The sequence below is a fragment of the Micromesistius poutassou genome (assembly GCF_964030765.1).
Source record: "Micromesistius poutassou genome assembly, chromosome: 10".
NCBI classification, from domain to species: Eukaryota; Metazoa; Chordata; class Actinopteri; order Gadiformes; family Gadidae; genus Micromesistius; species Micromesistius poutassou.
Genome location: NC_140280.1, coordinates 19,278,776 through 19,297,066, shown reverse-complemented (window position 1 = coordinate 19,297,066; position 18,291 = coordinate 19,278,776). Strand labels below are relative to the sequence as shown.

The 18,291-nt window shown below is 48.1% G+C and overlaps 1 protein-coding gene across 1 annotated transcript in view; it reads right to left on the bottom strand.

Moving 5' to 3' along the window:
- Window positions 1–1,077: 1,077 nt before the first annotated feature.
- Window positions 1,078–18,291, bottom strand: part of mtus2a (microtubule associated tumor suppressor candidate 2a) — a gene marked incomplete at both ends in the record, with an annotated part of 32,288 nt that continues 15,074 nt past the window's right edge. Inside the window, 12 exons of the mRNA XM_084474273.1 lie at window positions 1,078–1,573; window positions 2,309–2,406; window positions 2,797–2,916; window positions 3,277–3,375; window positions 3,492–3,565; window positions 3,998–4,103; window positions 6,642–6,856; window positions 8,075–8,141; window positions 9,028–9,153; window positions 9,603–9,790; window positions 13,285–13,383; window positions 15,897–16,065. Of these exons, the coding sequence (XP_084330399.1) occupies window positions 1,078–1,573; window positions 2,309–2,406; window positions 2,797–2,916; window positions 3,277–3,375; window positions 3,492–3,565; window positions 3,998–4,103; window positions 6,642–6,856; window positions 8,075–8,141; window positions 9,028–9,153; window positions 9,603–9,790; window positions 13,285–13,383; window positions 15,897–16,065 (1,857 nt within the window). The remainder of the gene's footprint in view (window positions 1,574–2,308; window positions 2,407–2,796; window positions 2,917–3,276; window positions 3,376–3,491; window positions 3,566–3,997; window positions 4,104–6,641; window positions 6,857–8,074; window positions 8,142–9,027; window positions 9,154–9,602; window positions 9,791–13,284; window positions 13,384–15,896; window positions 16,066–18,291) is intronic.

The window sequence follows — 18,291 nt, the reverse complement described above, 5'->3', positions numbered from 1 at the left end:
AACATCAACGTTGGAACAACGGCAGCTGGTACAGACTTGGAATCTTCCAGAGCTGTTCTGTGTTGCGCTACACATCAACCACTACACCTTCCTTGTTGAGGTAAAATACAAAATGGCGGACAGAAGTTTGCGCAGGTTGCCCTGAGGGGTTGACTGTGGAAAAGGATGCTGTAGGAAGACCTGGCAGGTTTTAAACATAGTTAAACACCAGAGATATGCCCATTGGTTGGGATGGCTGGACCGCCTGTTGTGGTTATATTTGATAAAGGTACAAATACTTTAAAGTAACACAGTTAGTATAAACTGGCTTAGAAAGTTTAAATGCGCCTAAAGTAGGCTTCCAAGACACACTGCTCTGATTAATAAAGTTGTACTTTTTGTCGTAAAGTTGTAAATAGTAAACATTGTGTGTGCACTAAAAATGAATCCTATTCTGCTGGTGACAGAGCAGAGACTGCGTGTAAGGCGCTTAGTTAGGGAATCCTCCAGGAGACTAAAAACATTCCGTCTCTAAGTGGAATTGCGATTTAATTCCGAAACATATTCGTATTTAAATTCTCTGGGTGAGAAAGAGTCGATCTACCCTGTTTACGTGACCCTGTGCGACCCAGAAGAAGTCACCACAGGTCACCGTTCTGTTTTGTTTCAGCGTAGGGGTCAACATGCCCATGCAAGCTAGCTCTCACTACAACCCTCTACATATGTACAGTCCCGTCTCGCCGCTCGGTGCACAGAGGGGTGCCACAGAGTGGCCGTCCACACCTCTGGGGCCTGGTCGCAGTCTATGCCATTCTGTCCAAAGACGACCTTACTCCGTTCCCCCGTGATGACAACACCTGCTCTCTCTCGTCTGGCTCCGGTTACTTTAGATCACTGATATATTAAACACATCTCAACCGATCCATCGATGGATTGATCGATGGCCTGGGGGAATTCTTTAGTAGAGTAGAGTACGATATATGTATATGGTCAAGAGATAATGGGGAGAGGGACAGGGGGCGGAGACAAGAGAACAAGGGAACTTGGGGTGGGGGGGGGGGAGAGAGAGAGAGAGAGAGAGTTGAATCGAGGGGAAGCTTATCTCTGAAGGCTGTTGAGAACAGCGGCTGGAGAACAGTGATTGGCTGAAGCTCTGTGAGTGGGCGTGGCCGGACCCGGGGAGTAATTCTGATTGGCTGCACCCCTGTGAGTGGGCGTGGCCGGCCCCGGGGAGCAATTCAGATTCCCCGCGGCCCTGTGAGTGGGCGTGGCCGGGCCCGGGGAGCAATTCTGATTGGCGGCGGCGCGGTGAGAGGGCGAGGCGTAGTACTGCGCGGGGTGGGCGGACTGCGGGCAGCCGTGACAGTGGGCGGGGGAGTCGCAGGAGGAGAGGAACGGGGAGGAGCAGAGGAAGGGCGAGGAGGGGGCGGGGGAGGTGGAGAAGGAGCGGTGGAGCGGGGAGGAGCAGGGCGACGCCAGCGGGCTGGTCTGCAGGCGCCACAGCAGCTCGTCGTTGTTGCGGCTCAGGCGCTTCTTCTCCGTGCTCTCCTTCTCCACCGACTCGTGCAGGTTGGCGTTCTCCTCCGACAGCTGCCTGCGGACCCGGCAGCCCCACACCCGTCCGGTCAGACCACGAGCCGCTTTAGACCCTGTTTAGTAGGCATGGGCGATTCGCGAACGATTCGGTCGGAACGAACGAATCCCGAAGGTGAACGACGAGAACTGATTCCCAAAAAGAAGAGAACTGATTCCTTTTTTTTTTTTACATAAAATAAAAATATGGTCACGTAAATAAAAGATACAAACGAACAGAGCTTCGTCTCCCCTCGACTTCATATTGATTGAGTCTAAAACGTTCTCAAACCACACGTAATGCTCGAGCGGCGTCGTAGGCTAATGCTACAGATATTAGCTGTTTTCCCGAGCACCGTCACCGTCTGAGACCTTCTGGTGGTTTAAAAGGCTCCGTTTGCGGGCGTACCTCATATTTAAAAGCAAAGCGGTGAGGCCAGACACCTGAGATGCCCTGCCAAATGACGTAACTGACCATATGACTTAACAAACTGAACGAACTGAACGAACGAATCAAACGAACGATTTGTGATAGTGAAGGGAACTGAAAGAACTGATTCCCGGAAAAGAATCATTTTGCCCATGCCTACTATTTAGGTTCTAATCCCAGCCCGTGGGATTATTTTGTTTTTGTTTTTTCTCGAAATTGAGTTAACTGCTTTTATGTAGGCTTCATCAAAAGTGTTAGGGGGGGCTGATATGAATGATTTGGTGTCTGGATCTATCTAATGTGTTGTTCTACTGCGCTGATGAGTACCTGGACAGAGAGAGGTTGTTGTCGATGCGGGCTTTCAGGTCCTCATTCTGCTGCTGCAGCACCTGCACCTTCTCCTCCAGGAACACGTTCTTCTGGGCCTGAATCAGCACCGACACAACCAGAGCTGTCACCCACCACAACTCAAGCTCTCGTTCACCGCTGACGTTTTAACTCAGGAGTAGAGAATAGGGCTGGATCAGATATGACAACATGGTATAAATAAGGTTTGGTTGGAGACTTTTGGGTCCAAGGGCATGGGTTCATTGACCCCTGGGGGGGGGCTTACACTTAAGACACACCCATGGGGCAGGGCTAGCCTTTTCAAGACACACCCTCATTTTGTAGCGACACTTAAATCACTCGTTTTCATTCAAATCAATTTGATGGAGTTCAAATTTAGAAGTAATGGAAAAAAGTAGAAGTATTTAATGAGGTGAAACGATACTTGAGCCGGACGGGATGAAGAAGGTAAGACGTGGTGAACGTACCACTTTCTCCAGGTCACAAATCTTCTGCTCCTGCTGGTGGATCTGCTGGTTCTTCATCTCCACCACCTCCTTCAGGCTCCTCAGGTCTTCCTCGATGTGTTGATAAGGAGCCAGGGCCTCCTAACACACACAGACACACACACACACACACACACACACACATGCACACGCACACACACAAACAGACACACACACAGATACACACATCAACCTCATATTTTGACTATGTTGTGCAAAGAAAACTAAAATCATATTTCAGACCATAGGGCCTAGGATAAAACCCAGAAGAGTGCCAGAAGAGCCTTACTATCCTCATGACCTCTGAACCATATCTAGCTCTATGTGACCCAGAGCAGCCATCTTGGTTCCAAACCCAGAACAAAGATGGTCGCTATGTGAAAAAGGAGAACAGCCGTACAGTTTGGAACCAATATGGCCACTTGGTGAAGAAGGCCATAGGAGTGCACCACAGCTGCTCACCACAATCTGCTCATCAGTGCTCCTTCTCAGGGCCTCCTCAAAGCGCTGGGCCTTCTCCCTCAGACTCTGGCTCTGGAAGGTCAGGGTGTCCACCTGGTCCTGTACACACACACACGTAACCATGCACATACACACACTCGTTGATATCAATATCGATATTTGTTTATGTTGTGAAAGAAAACACGGAACAAATAAGATATTTCATGAAGCCATACCTGGAGAGACAGTCTGAGAATTTCAAAGTCTTGTTCTAACATCATCTTCTGCTGCTCATGGGCTTTCCTCAGATCTACAGAAACATCCAGACACATCACAGCCTTACTACTTTGTAGAATGGAAGTTCAGTTATCAGCAGGCTGGCCAACTTTCAATATTATTTGTATTTAGCCTTACATTTTCAAACAGGTTGTTGGTACACAGTTGTTATTCTTAATGTTCTCACTTGTGTGCGTGTGTGTCTCTGTGTCTGTTCTAGTGCTTTTGCATGCGAACAATCCCGTCCGCCCGCAATCCAACACAACAATCCCGTCCAACCGCAATCCAACACAATAATCCCGTCCAACCGCAATCCAACACAATAATCCCGTCTGCCAATCCAACTCCCAACTCCCATATGTGCTCTAATGCATTGTGTGCGAGTGTGTGAGTTACAATTTGTATTCTCCAATGTAATTTGTGTGCAAATAACGTATACTGTATAATAATAATAACGTCTGCATACCTTTTATTGTGTGGGCGTGCTCCTCGTGAAGCGTTGCCATGGTGACATTATGCATGTCACGCAGTTCCAGGGTGGCTGCCTGGTGATTGACGGTCATTTCCTCCATCTTGAGGGCACACACACACACACGCACGCACGCACGCACGCGCGCACGCGCGCACGCACGCACGCACACACACACACACACACACACACACACACACACACACACACACACACACACACACACACACACACACACACACACACACACACACACATCATGGCCTTTCAATCAGTTGGTTAAAATCTGAAGGTATTTCACACTATTGATACATAATGATAACAACAATGAAAATAACAACAATTAAAACAATATACTGTATATTATATATATAATATATATATATAATATATTACTATTTATTCATTTACTTTTTAGTCACTTTGATCCAAAGTAGTGAATCATTATAATAATTGTACTTCATTAAACAACGTCAGATCTCAACCAAGGCTGTCCATTAAACATCGGACGCGTTTGTCTCCGCAAACCCGTCGACTGGGAGTCAAACCAGCAGCCCCACTACTAGTCCAGCCTGGTCAGTCCTCTAACACTACTAGTCCAGCCTGGTCCGTCCTCTAACACTACTAGTCCAGCCTGGTCCGTCCTCTAACACTACTAGTCCAGCCTGGTCAGTCCTCTAACACTACTAGTCCAGCCTGGTCAGTCCTCTAACACTACTAGTCCGGCCTGGTCAGTCCTCTAACACTACTAGTCCAGCCTGGTCAGTCCTCTAACACTACTAGTCCAGCCTGGTCAGTCCTCTAACACTACTAGTCCAGCCTGGTCAGTCCTCTAACACTACTAGTCCAGCCTGGTCAGTCCTCTAACACTACTAGTCCAGCCTGGTCAGTCCTCTAACACTACTAGTCCGGCCTGGTCAGCCCTCTAACACTACTAGTCCAGCCTGGTCAGCCCTCTAACACTACTAGTCCAGCCTGGTCAGTCCTCTAACACTACTAGTCCAGCCTGGTCAGTCCTCTAACACTACTAGTCCGGCCTGGTCAGTCCTCTAACACTACTAGTCCGGCCTGGTCAGTCCTCTAACACTACTAGTCCAGCCTGGTCAGCCCTCTAACACTACTAGTCCAGCCTGGTCAGTCCTCTAACACTACTAGTCCAGCCTGGTCAGTCCTCTAACACTACTAGTCCAGCCTGGTCAGTCCTCTAACACTACTAGTCCGGCCTGGTCAGTCCTCTAACACTACTAGTCCGGCCTGGTCAGCCCTCTAACACTACTAGTCCAGCCTGGTCAGTCCTCTAACACTACTAGTCCAGCCTGGTCAGTCCTCTAACACTACTAGTCCAGCCTGGTCAGCCCTCTAACACTACTAGTCCAGCCTGGTCAGTCCTCTAACACTACTAGTCCGGCCTGGTCAGTCCTCTAACACTACTAGTCCGGCCTGGTCAGTCCTCTAACACTACTAGTCCGGCCTGGTCAGTCCTCTAACACTACTAGTCCAGCCTGGTCCGCCCTCTAACACTACTAGTCCGGCCTGGTCAGTCCTCTAACACTACTAGTCCGGCCTGGTCAGCCCTCTAACACTACTAGTCCAGCCTGGTCAGCCCTCTAACACTACTAGTCCGGCCTGGTCAGTCCTCTAACACTACTAGTCCGGCCTGGTCAGTCCTCTAACACTACTAGTCCGGCCTGGTCAGTCCTCTAACACTACTAGTCCGGCCTGGTCAGTCCTCTAACACTACTAGTCCGGCCTGGTCAGTCCTCTAACACTACTAGTCCAGCCTGGTCAGCCCTCTAACACTACTAGTCCGGCCTGGTCCGTCCTCTAACACTACTAGTCCAGCCTGGTCAGTCCTCTAACACTACTAGTCCAGCCTGGTCAGTCCTCTAACACTACTAGTCCGGCCTGGTCAGTCCTCTAACACTACTAGTCCGGCCTGGTCAGTCCTCTAACACTACTAGTCCGGCCTGGTCAGTCCTCTAACACTACTAGTCCGGCCTGGTCAGTCCTCTAACACTACTAGTCCAGCCTGGTCAGTCCTCTAACACTACTAGTCCGGCCTGGTCAGTCCTCTAACACTACTAGTCCGGCCTGGTCAGTCCTCTAACACTACTAGTCCAGCCTGGTCAGTCCTCTAACACTACTAGTCCGGCCTGGTCAGTCCTCTAACACTACTAGTCCGGCCTGGTCAGTCCTCTAACACTACTAGTCCGGCCTGGTCAGTCCTCTAACACTACTAGTCCGGCCTGGTCAGTCCTCTAACACTACTAGTCCGGCCTGGTCAGTCCTCTAACACTACTAGTCCGGCCTGGTCAGTCCTCTAACACTACTAGTCCGGCCTGGTCAGTCCTCTAACACTACTAGTCCGGCCTGGTCAGTCCTCTAACACTACTAGTCCGGCCTGGTCAGTCCTCTAACACTACTAGTCCGGCCTGGTCAGTCCTCTAACACTACTAGTCCGGCCTGGTCAGTCCTCTAACACTACTAGTCCGGCCTGGTCAGTCCTCTAACACTACTAGTCCGGCCTGGTCAGTCCTCTAACACTACTAGTCCGGCCTGGTCAGTCCTCTAACACTACTAGTCCGGCCTGGTCAGCCCTCTGACACACGACCCGCTCCCTCCTTCTGAACCACGAGTGCACCTGCTCCTGCTGCTGCGCCCGGAGCTCCTGCACCACGGCCCGCTGCTCCTCCTTCAGGCTCTCCGTCTCCGCCGCGTGGCACCTCCTCAGGCCCAGCTCCACCGCCGCCAGCTCCTGCTCCTGCAGCCTCTGCACCTCCTGCAGCTCCCTCTCGAAGGCCACCTCCAGCGCGGTCTTCTCGCACTGCAGCCGCTGCCAGCGCGCCCAGTTGCATGCTGGGTAGAAGAAGATGTTTTTGGGTTGTTTTTTTTTTGGGGGGGGGGGGTGGAGACGTTACAGAAACACTTTTTATATGTTTCTAGCTACACAGTTGGAGGTGGACACTCACTCTCTGCTATTCTCTACAACGGGAGAGTACTGCCTCATACAGGGGTTGTGGACGATGGCCTCGTGCAACGTCGACACTGTTTCTGCAGATATGTATTTCTTTAAATTTGAACATTGCATGATTGATTTTGCATTCTCTACTGGTCCAAATAGCACCAAGGGCAGCAGTAAGGCAGCATTTCTCTCTTATATTAGAAAATGGCAGAGTATGACGGTTACCCTTTAACTTTGACATTTATTCATATTTATATATTTTCAAATGAACTCCATGCAGAAGGAAGGACATTTTGGGCCCAGTTGCATGCTGGGTAGGGAGAGGCAGAGTGAGCTTTGATGTAACCTAGAGGGGATCTCCCGTATGTCTTACTTTAGGGTCACGCCTAAAGACACATGTGTGCCAGTGGGTGCTCGGCCCGCTGGCTGCTAGTCGCCAATAAGTGGTGCTGCAGACGTCTCGTTAGGCTGTGCCCGATATCAGGTGTGTTGTTAGAGCTCTCGGCAGCCCAGAAAGCATGATTGACGAAACCATTTTCAACGATTCCTCTGTTTGTTGTACACAAATACACCAGAACAGGTTTATGTTACCGTCCCGGTAGATGACAAACAGATTGAACATAGCTCCGGGAAACCGGGGACATGAACAGGTTGTTTCTCCCCATGTTTGCTAGAAACGGGCACTGAGGCAAATACAATCCAGCCCTGCTATTGGTTGCTGCTGCAGCGCCAACGCTGCTCATTTGCATAATTGCACAATTACTGCAATTACTGCAACTGCCTTCGCCTGTCTGGATGCGGTCATCGCGCCGCTCACTGCTGCCACGGTGACTGCTGCCACGGTAAGGGCTCTCGTTGAAGATGACTGGCTGTCGGGGCGCTTTATCTGCTCATGAATCTTTTGGTGTGACCGCATAGTTAGGTGTTACCAAAAACATAATTGCAATTTAATCTGTAATGCACTGTATGTGTGTATACAGTACTGTACTGTATTCCAACACATATTGGAGGTATTGGACAAGTATTGGATATATATATATATATATACAGTCTATACTATTTTCTATGAAGACATAGCTGTCTCATGACTTGGTTCTCATGGTTCTGCTTACCCAGTTCCTCTTTGATCCTCTGCACCTCCAAACACAGTTCCTTTTCTTTCTCCTCTGCGTGGTCTTTCTGAAACACAAGACGTGTGCAACCTCAGGAAGAGATTCATAGGGCGCTTCACTTTGCTCGTATGGGCTCCAATGTATGGATCCAGTCTATTGTTCATGTTCATTCATTTCACACAGTTTCCAATGCTCGCCTCCCCTGGAAACCGATGATGGAAACCGATGTGATGATCACTGGTTGTACTTCACTCTTGCCAACAGAGGGCGCCATACACTATATAAACAGGTCATCCTCTGCTCTTTACAGAAACCGAGCGCTCTGGTCGCCTGACCATGGCAACTCTCCACCGCCAACCCAAGCATTGATCACATGTCACTTTGTCCCTTCACTCGGGAACCGGGTTATAATAACAAAAGCAAACATTATGCTAGCCTTGTATCACAACGCTTATTAAGTTCAACTGTGTTTTCTCTCTGGGTCGAAAGTATTGATTTGGGACCCGGGGATAACGTTGGATATATTAAAGCCTGCCGTTGAAAGGTCATGTTCGGGAGCCAATGAGAATATGTTAGACCTGCCTGTGGTGTGAACGCAGATAGCCTTGTGTGAGATGTGAGGGTGAGCGACGAGAGGGTGAGAAATGTGAGAGATGTGAGAGATTTGAGGTTGAGAGATGTGAGGGTGAGAGAGGTGAGGGTGAGCAATGAGAGGTTGAGAGATGTGTGGTTAAGAGAGGTTGAGGGTGAGAGGGGTGAGGGTGAGAGATGTGAGGGTCGGCAATGAGAGGGTGAGAGAGGTGAGGGTCGGCAATGAGAGGGTGAGAGAGGTGAGGATGAGAGATGTGAGGGTGAGAGAGGTGAGGATGAGCAATGAGAGGGTGAGAGAGGTGAGGGTCGGCAATGAGAGGGTGAGAGAGGTGAGGGTGAGCAATGAGAGGGTGAGAGCATACCTTCAGGCAGTAGTGCTGTGTGGTGACGATGAAGGCCTGCAGACCCAGCGTGGTCTTCTTCAGCTCCTCCCTCAGAGCCGACAGCTGCCTCTCCTGCTGCTCGTAGCGGCCCTGCAGCCTCTGGACCTGCACCGCGTAGGAGAGAGACAACGTTAGAGTACAGTAGAACACAATGCAGTAGAGTACAGTAGAACATAATGCAGTAGAGTACAGTAGAGCATAATGCAGTAGAGTACAGTAGAGCATAGAATGTTATAGTAGAGTACAGTAGAACATAATGCAGTAGAGTACAGTAGAGCATAGAATGTTATAGTAGAGTACAGTAGAACATAATGCAGTAGAGTATATAATGTTATAGTAGAGTACAATAGAACAAAATGCAGTACAGTAGAATACACAATATAATATTCCAGTAGAACATAATACAACAGTACAGTATACAGTATTATAGCAGAGTGCAATAGAGCCTAATGTTTGGATGCAAGTTAGGAAATAGATCCATTAAGGAGGTGTTATCCAATCAGGCTGAACGGTCAAGGAAGATTACAACGCCATTATGGACCATGGCTGCCCACCTCCTCCCTCTGCTCCTTCTTCTCCCTCTCCTCCGCCTCTTTCTCCCGCTGCCTCCGCTGCGCCTCCTCCTTCTCCCGCTGCAGGTTCTCCTGCTGCTCCTGCTGGGGCCTGAAGGGGGCGACGCGGCGCGGGGAGCCGGGGGGCACCGACCCCCTGATGGCCGCCGCTGGGCGCTGGCGGGCCTGGACTGGAGAGCACAGAACCGGGGGGGGGGACGGGTCATCATTGCATTTTGGAAGTCGCATTTGCCAAGACAATCTACTGGATTTCTGCAGACTACTGTATATCCGTTGTATATCGACTTTTTATCTGCTGTACCACTACTGTATCTCTGCTGTATCTCTGCTGTATATCTGCCGTATCTCTACTGTATATCTGCTGTATGTTGCTGTATCTCTACTGTATATCGACTGTATATCTACTGTATATCGACTGTATATCTACTGTATATCGACTGTATGTTGCTATAGCTCAACTGTATATCTGCCGTATCTCTACTGTATATCTGCTGTATGTTGCTGTATCTCTACTGTATATCTGCTGTATATCGACTGTATCTCTACTGTATATCTGCTGTATGTTGCTGTAAATCTACTGTATATCTACTGTATATCGACTGTATATCTACTGTATATCGACTGTATGTTGCTATAGCTCAACTGTACATCTGCTGTAAATCTAAATGTGGAACAGAGCTTCCTCCGCGATGCTGTGAACTGATGAGCTTCCCTTGCAGAGGAGCCGAGAGGTGACCTCTCCTAGCGCTGGAGAACACATGGACCTGACGGAGGAGAGCTACCCAGAGAGGGTGAGCTCTGGGGGGGAGGTTGGGGGGGGGGCTGATGGTGACTTGACTTGACTCTGCCTGGTGATGGAAGACCACGTCTCCTGATCGCACCGAACAGAACTTTACATTGGAGGCCGTTGAAGGTGTATGATGACAACGTTTTGTAGGATTAAGTTGCTTAAACCTAATTATTATTATTTAATTAGTACTACTTATTAAACCCTACTTGAATGGAGATGTGTATAATGATAATAATAATAAACATAATAATGATAATAATGATAAATACAGCAATAACCGATGTCAAGCACGCAGCTGCGCACAAAATATAGAACAAATAAATAAATGGTGAATTCAGTGAGACAACTGCTAGAGGTCACTTGAAGTTATAGAGCCAAAGTCACAACTGGAACGTTCTGCCAACTCCCTGAATGTGTGAGCTGGTTACTCCTATTAAGCCGAAGCTGTTTCACGCAATCTCTCAGATCAGACTGCTGCAATTACCTTCAAAGTAGACCAGCCCATTACAGCCAGCTGCCCCAGAGTTAGCCCAGTTCCAACAGCGTTCAAGGACAGTGCTTCCAATGCTGGAAGTAGTAGACTGTTGCTTAGTAGTATACCAGAGACAGGCTGTTTTCCTCAGACCATATTAGGTGGTGGGATTCGACCCGTGGACCTTCTGACTTGCAGGCGTGTGGTGTACTCTCAGAACAACTGACGGACATGTACCAACAGTGGGAGATAATTACATGTTTAGAAGTGTGTCTTCTCCACACTTGTTTTTTAACTAACAATTTTGCCATTAGATTTTAATGGCAAAAAAAAAAAAAAAAAAATTAAAAAAAAAAAAAAAAGAGTCCAAAATAATTGGTTTCTTTGAAACTGCCTCTCAAACAATATTAGGTACCTGGTGGGATTCAAACCACGAACCTTCCTTAAGCTGAGTGCCCTACTAACTGAGATATTAACAAACTAAATGTGGGAGGGAGGATGTGCCTGTATAATCACATTCGGTGTGTGAATGTGTGCATGAATGGGTGAAGGTCAACACTGTAAAGCGCTTTAGATAAAAGCGCTATAAATGAGGACCATTTACCATATATATTTTTAATAAATGAAGTAAAACCTATTTCATTTCCACCTGATTGATATAGCCCAAAATACTAGTCACACACGCACACGGGCACGCACACACACCCACACCCACGCACAACCACACACACACCCACAAATACAAAAGCCCGTGCGTTGCCTCCATCGGCCACCCTCAACTCATACATGGTGCTCACTGAAGCGTACCGTAACGTTGAGTGGTTTCCATGACAACATGAGGCTGGGGGGGCGGGGCGGGGAGAACCAGGTAATGAGGCTTTTGGCCTGGGTTGGTTTGGGGGGAGGGGTGGGTAACATAATACAAGAGGGCCGGGGGACAAAAGCTGCAGGTACGATGTGGAAGAGGAGGTGGAATGGCGGGACGGAGAGATGGAGGGCCTTTGGACCAGAGGATTGAAGAAAACGAGGTTCACTGAAGGTGAACCTCTAAGATTGGTTTGGAATCAGAATCCATGAGGTGAATGGCTGTGTAATGACACACACACGGGCTAACATAGCACATAGACGCACACACATGCACACATACATAGACACATGTGCAGAGGTGCAGAAACACACACACGCACATACACAAACACGCACTTTGTGTATGTGTGTGTGTGTGTGTGTGTGTGTGGGAGTCAGAGGAGTGGGGTATGGGTTAAATGGAGGGATAAAGGGATAAATGGAGGGGTGAAAGAGGACAGTTTTCACTGTGGAGTCAGCCGATAGACAAGGTTACTCTCAGGGATGAAAGAGGTCAAAGTGCTGTGCTCTTTAAATCGCCGTAGATCAGGTAAACAAGACAAATTGGCCTTCTGCATTTGTGTCCACCACGTGCAGTGATACTACCATCCGTACACCACTAGGGAGCAGCATCACGTTCACTAAGAACTGATGAAAATTTCCCCTGCTGTTATTGTGTTTTTTTTGGAGGACTCAGTAAAAAAGACACGGGCTCTCCTCTCCACAGTCGCTAATCGAAGTGCTCCACTTGCCTGCTCCTGCAGCTTTGGTTTCATCTTGTGCATTGCTGTCGGGCATCCTTCCCAGCTCAACCAATCAGTGTCTGTCGTTCGAAGCACATGACTGCAGCAGACACGGGTGATGGTTTCCCAGAATGCTCTGCTCTGTTGCTACCCTAGGATGTTTACGGCGTGTCTCTTGCTGGCAGAGGCTTGTCAGCCTGGGGCTCTGTACACTAAGCAGTGTCACACACCGGTCTCAAACGTCCAACAGCCAGCATGCTACTGCACGAGTGCGCTACTATACTGAGATTCTTGATAAGTTCAGCCATTGTGATCTTTAAACGAATGGTTTGAAAAGTACCCAGAGAAAGCTGATAAGAAAAGAGAGTTGAGCAGGATTTCAACCCATCCCTGGAGAACGCCTTCGCCATGAGGATGGACACTACTGTCAGAGAGTCAAATGTGCAGACAGCAGATGGAGCTGTCTATAAGAATACAGTAAAACAACACAATCGAATCGGTCACAGACCAGCACACCTACTGCCCAGAATTCAGTTCAATTCTGGTTCCCCCAAAGTATATGATTTGATTGTTTTAGTTCCACTTGTATGCTGGATACGGACAAAGGCTAGCTTTGATATCTGATGAATGAAAAAGTTTTTCATGTGAATTCTTCTACTGGTCTAGCCAAGGTTATAGAATCAATAGAGAGGGCAAGACTAACAGACAATGGAAGGAAGAAGAGAGAGTGACAGAGAGAGTGTGAGAGAGAGAGAGAGAGAGAGAGAGAGAGAGAGAGGGGGGGGGGGGGGGGGGGGGTGATCATCGACTCACCTGGTGATTGGGGTTTGGGCGGGACCACGGCTAACCTCTTGGGAGACGAAGGAAGGGAGCGGGTGACTTCTGAACTCCACTGAAACTCCTTCCTGCCAACTGTCAATCAGACAAAGAAACGGCCAACCAATCAATACAAAGCTCATTAGAAACATCAAGATGAAGAACAGTCTCTTCTCTCCTCTTTTTCTTCCTCACTATCTGCAGCAAAAAACTCCTTCTTCAATCTAAAATTCAATCTTCCTTCTCCTATCCCAAAAGTCATTTTCTATCTTCTCCACCCTCCTCCATCCCCCCGCTTCCCCACCTCCCTCCTACCCAGCGATTTTGTTAACTATTTTGTAAAAAGGAAGATGACTCATCAGCTGTCACATCCTATCCTATAGCCAACTCTTGATCTCTTCTTGTTCCCCACTCTCTCCCAATGAGGTGGTCACTGGTCACCTTTCACCGCCCAACCACCAGCCTTCTCGCCCCTATCCCCTCTCACCCCCTATTCCCTCTTTTAAAGAAACACACGCACCATCTGATGTAAAGAACTACTGACCTGTCTCTCTTCTACCATTTATTTCTGTTCTATTTATGTCTTTTCCCAACTTTCTACATACCTGCACCAGAACAGCCTTCTGGACCCTCGCCAGTGTGCATTAAGATTTCCCACTTCTGCCAGAACAGCTTCCATCTCCTCCACTGTCAATCCCCCCTACCAAGTCACCGGGTTCTGTCATACTACCACCAATACTACCAATACTGTCCTTTTCTCGGCCAGGCAGCAGCTTGAACCTCTGCTTGTCCGGCCAACGTCTCTCAGTGGATGTGGACACATGACCTGACGCTCAACCGGGACAAGACCGAGCTGCTCTTCCTTCCAGGGCAGGCCAACCACAACCTCTCCATCAATATCGACAACCCAACGGCAAGGAGCCTTTGGCGGGACACCAGCTGACCGGCTGTCCTTCACGGCCAACATTGCCGCAATTCATGCTCAACAACATATGGAGGATATGCCCGTTCCTGAGCCAGAAGGCTACCCAGGTTTTTGGTCCAGGCTTCTCACCGTAATCTCGTGTCTGGACTACTGCCACTCCCTTCTGGCTGGTCTGCCTGCATGGGCCTTTCCTCCACTGCGGCTCCTTCAGAATGCAGCAGCCCTGCTGGTCTTAAACCTACTGACGTTTTCCCATCACTCCATCACTCTTCCGCCCCCTGCACCGGTTTACCGATGGCTGCTTGAATCCGTCACCTGTACTCGCCTACCTTGGAAAACGGCCAACCGGCCAACCCTACGTCCAGGACATGGTCCAACCGTCCACTACGCTCTGAGACTGCTTGCTACTCTGTCCCTCCCTGGGGACCCCAATTCTCTATCTCTTGTTTCTATATTCTAACCCTTCATCAATTGTACATACTGAAAGGATTCTTGGGTTATATCTTAATTGTTAAATGCACTTATTGTAAGTAGCAACAACTACATAAAAGTAATGTATGTGTGTGGGGGGGAGGGGGGAGGATATATTTTGGGCAGAGAGGAGTGGAGCATCAAGGAGAAACTAATTAGATCGGTAATGGAAAATAATCCTGAACAAATCCCCAGCCAACACTTGAGTGATGCAGCAATCCCACGGAGACAGTGTGTGTGTGTGTGTGTGTGTGTGTGTCAGGGTTTGTGTGGTTGTGTGTGTGTGCCAACTCAGGTGTGTGTGTGTGTGTGTGTTAAAGCTACCCCACAGTCTCAGAGCGACTCATTACTGTGAACTATACCCAAGATATCCGCAATCACCACCCATTATAGCTCTCTCCCACACACACACACACACACACACACACACACACACACACACACACACACACACACACACACACACACACACACACACACACACACACACACACACACACACACACACACACACACACACACACGTGCAACAGTCCCCCCGCTATCAGAGGACTCCATCTTAGGTCCTGTTTATCATATCGGGGTCATGGCTGGACCCAATCAGGTAATTGCTTTCTTCACCGCCTGGAGTCTCCATCTCCTCTCTCTGTGGGGTTCTGACCTCCTAGAAGCAAACATCTCTAACCTCCTGGCATCATCCTCCAAAAACCCACATCGCTGGTCCCCCCGTTTACTTTCCATTGAAGGATAGCTTCTGGATTCTTTCCACCTGGGACAAATGCAGACTTTTAAAAAAAATCTTTTCTTGGGCCAATATTGAAGTAGAAGACCATCGAAAACGGCCTTCAATGTCATCCTTGGTTAAATGACACCCTGTCAATGTGTGTTTAAAAGTGCTTGTTTTTTGCCACTGACAGGCTCAGATTATATCCTTAAACGATGGATCCCTACAGAAAGATACAACTTTTGTATTTACCTTTTGCTTGATACAGTTATCGTTTGTCATTGTGTCTCAACCCGTGTCTCGCTCAAGGAGAAGTCACACTCTGGCATATTGTTGTCGCATTGCTCGTCAATTTCCCTATCGCGATTACAAACTCAACGCTAAGCCCGCTGCAGTAAAACACAGCCAGCTCTCTCTCTCTCTCTCTCTCTCTCTCCAGCTCTCACTCAGAGAGTCTGGCTGAAGGGGGGCACCTGAGCGCGATCTCACCTGCAGGGGAGCTGCGAGGCTGGGCGGGCAGGTAGCGGCGGTGCAGGGCTGGGGTGGACGGGGGCTGGATGCTGATGCTGCTACTGCTGCTGTTGCAGCGGCCCGGACCCCCACCGCCTCCGACCTCACTCTGCTGCTGTGCTGCAGCTGCTGCTGCTGCTGGACCCCTCTGTAGGGGGGGGTCCTCACTCACACTGAGGCCTGGGAGCACGCAGGAAACACACACACACACACACACACACACACACACACACACACACACACACACACAACACATGAGCATTAGCATTAACACATACACAATAGCATTAAGACACACACACACACACACACACACACAACACAATAGTATAACCACACACACACACACACACACACATACATGATAACATAAACACACACACACACAAACACACACACACACACACACACACAACACAATAGTATAACCACACACACACACACACACACACACACACACACACACACAACACATGAGCATTAGCATTAACACATACACAATAGCATTAAGACACACACACACACACACACACACACAACACAATAGTATAACCACACACACACACACACACACACATACATGATAACATAAACACACACACACACAAACACACACACACACACACACACACACAACACAATAGTATAACCACACACACACACACACACACACACACACACACACACACACAACACATGAGCATTAGCATTAACACATACACAATAGCATTAAGACACACACGCACACACACACACACACACACAACACAATAGTATAACCACACACACACACACACACACACACACACACACACACATACATGATAACATAAACACACACACACAAACACACACACACACACACACACACATACATGATAACATAAACACACACACACACACAAACACACACACACACACACACACACACACACAACACAATAGTATAACCACACACACACACACACACACACACACAACAAAATAGCATAAACACACAGACATACACAAAACCATAAAAACACACTCATACACAATAGCATAAACTAACACACACATACACAATAACATAAACACACACATACACAATAGCATACACATTCACACACAAAATGGCATACACAAATATACACACAATATGATAAACACCCCCCCCCCCCCCCACACACACACACACACACACACACACACACACACACACAGACACACTATTTACAATGTGGAACAATTCATTTTGGAGCACATGCAGAAGCACATACACACATGCACAGGCACTCCCCCCCCCCCCCCCCCACACACACACACACAAAATCGATAAGGACAGAGTGAATAGCTTTGACCTCCACACCTCCATCAGAGTGTGTGTAAGTGGCAGAGATAGACATCGAGTCCTGGGCAGTTATCCCCTGCTACTGCTGTGGCGAGACACAGCAATCTGCAGCCAGACTGAAAACCTCATGAATCTCAATGCCATCAGACACACACACACACACACACACACACACACACACACACGCAAACACACATGTACGCACACAAACATACACACACCCCACCACATCACACCACCACATCACAACCCACACAGCCTGACACTGAAGCCATTGGAGATGCAAACACAGAGCAGGAATAATAAATATTATGAATAATAAATAGACAACTTTATCGGGCGTAAAAACTCCCCATATCATATATCAGATGTAACTGACAATCTGAAATCTGGCGATGCAATTACAAAACATCCAAATCTTATGGAAGGTTAGGACCATGAGTAATGAATAGGATTATCTAGTCTAGTGTTGTACAGGGTGTTGGACTCCCAGCTAAAATGTTTGTTGGTTTCAATGCCAAAATGGGCAGTGTGCTCGAAAGGCATCCTGGAGCAGGAAGCCTTAACCTGCCTCACCTGCTCACGAATGACATCTGAAAAGATTCAATGCAAGTTGGATCGATTAAAGCGTCTGCAAAATGAGTAAATAGTCAAATCACTACGACATCGCCGGCCCACTTTGCTGAATAGCATAATGCATAATGTGTGATTACATACCGAATGACCGATTACTTATTGTATTATTGTATTATTGATTATTGTAACCGATTACCAACCTATTATCCAATGTGTAGCCGATTCCTCAGCATGACCCCAATTGGTTAATAATTCACAGGTTACCTCCTCTGGTAGAGGAAAGGGCTGTTGCTAGGAGCTGTGGATCCCACTGTTTAATTCATGTTAAAATTGTCTTGGAAACAACTTTGCCCATCATCAAATACCGTGCAATATCTGTAATAATAACTGTAAGAAAAGTCAAAATGTTGTCTTTTATGCTGCTAATTGCTAAAGGACTAGGCTAGCTGTTTACCATTTTGTCAACGA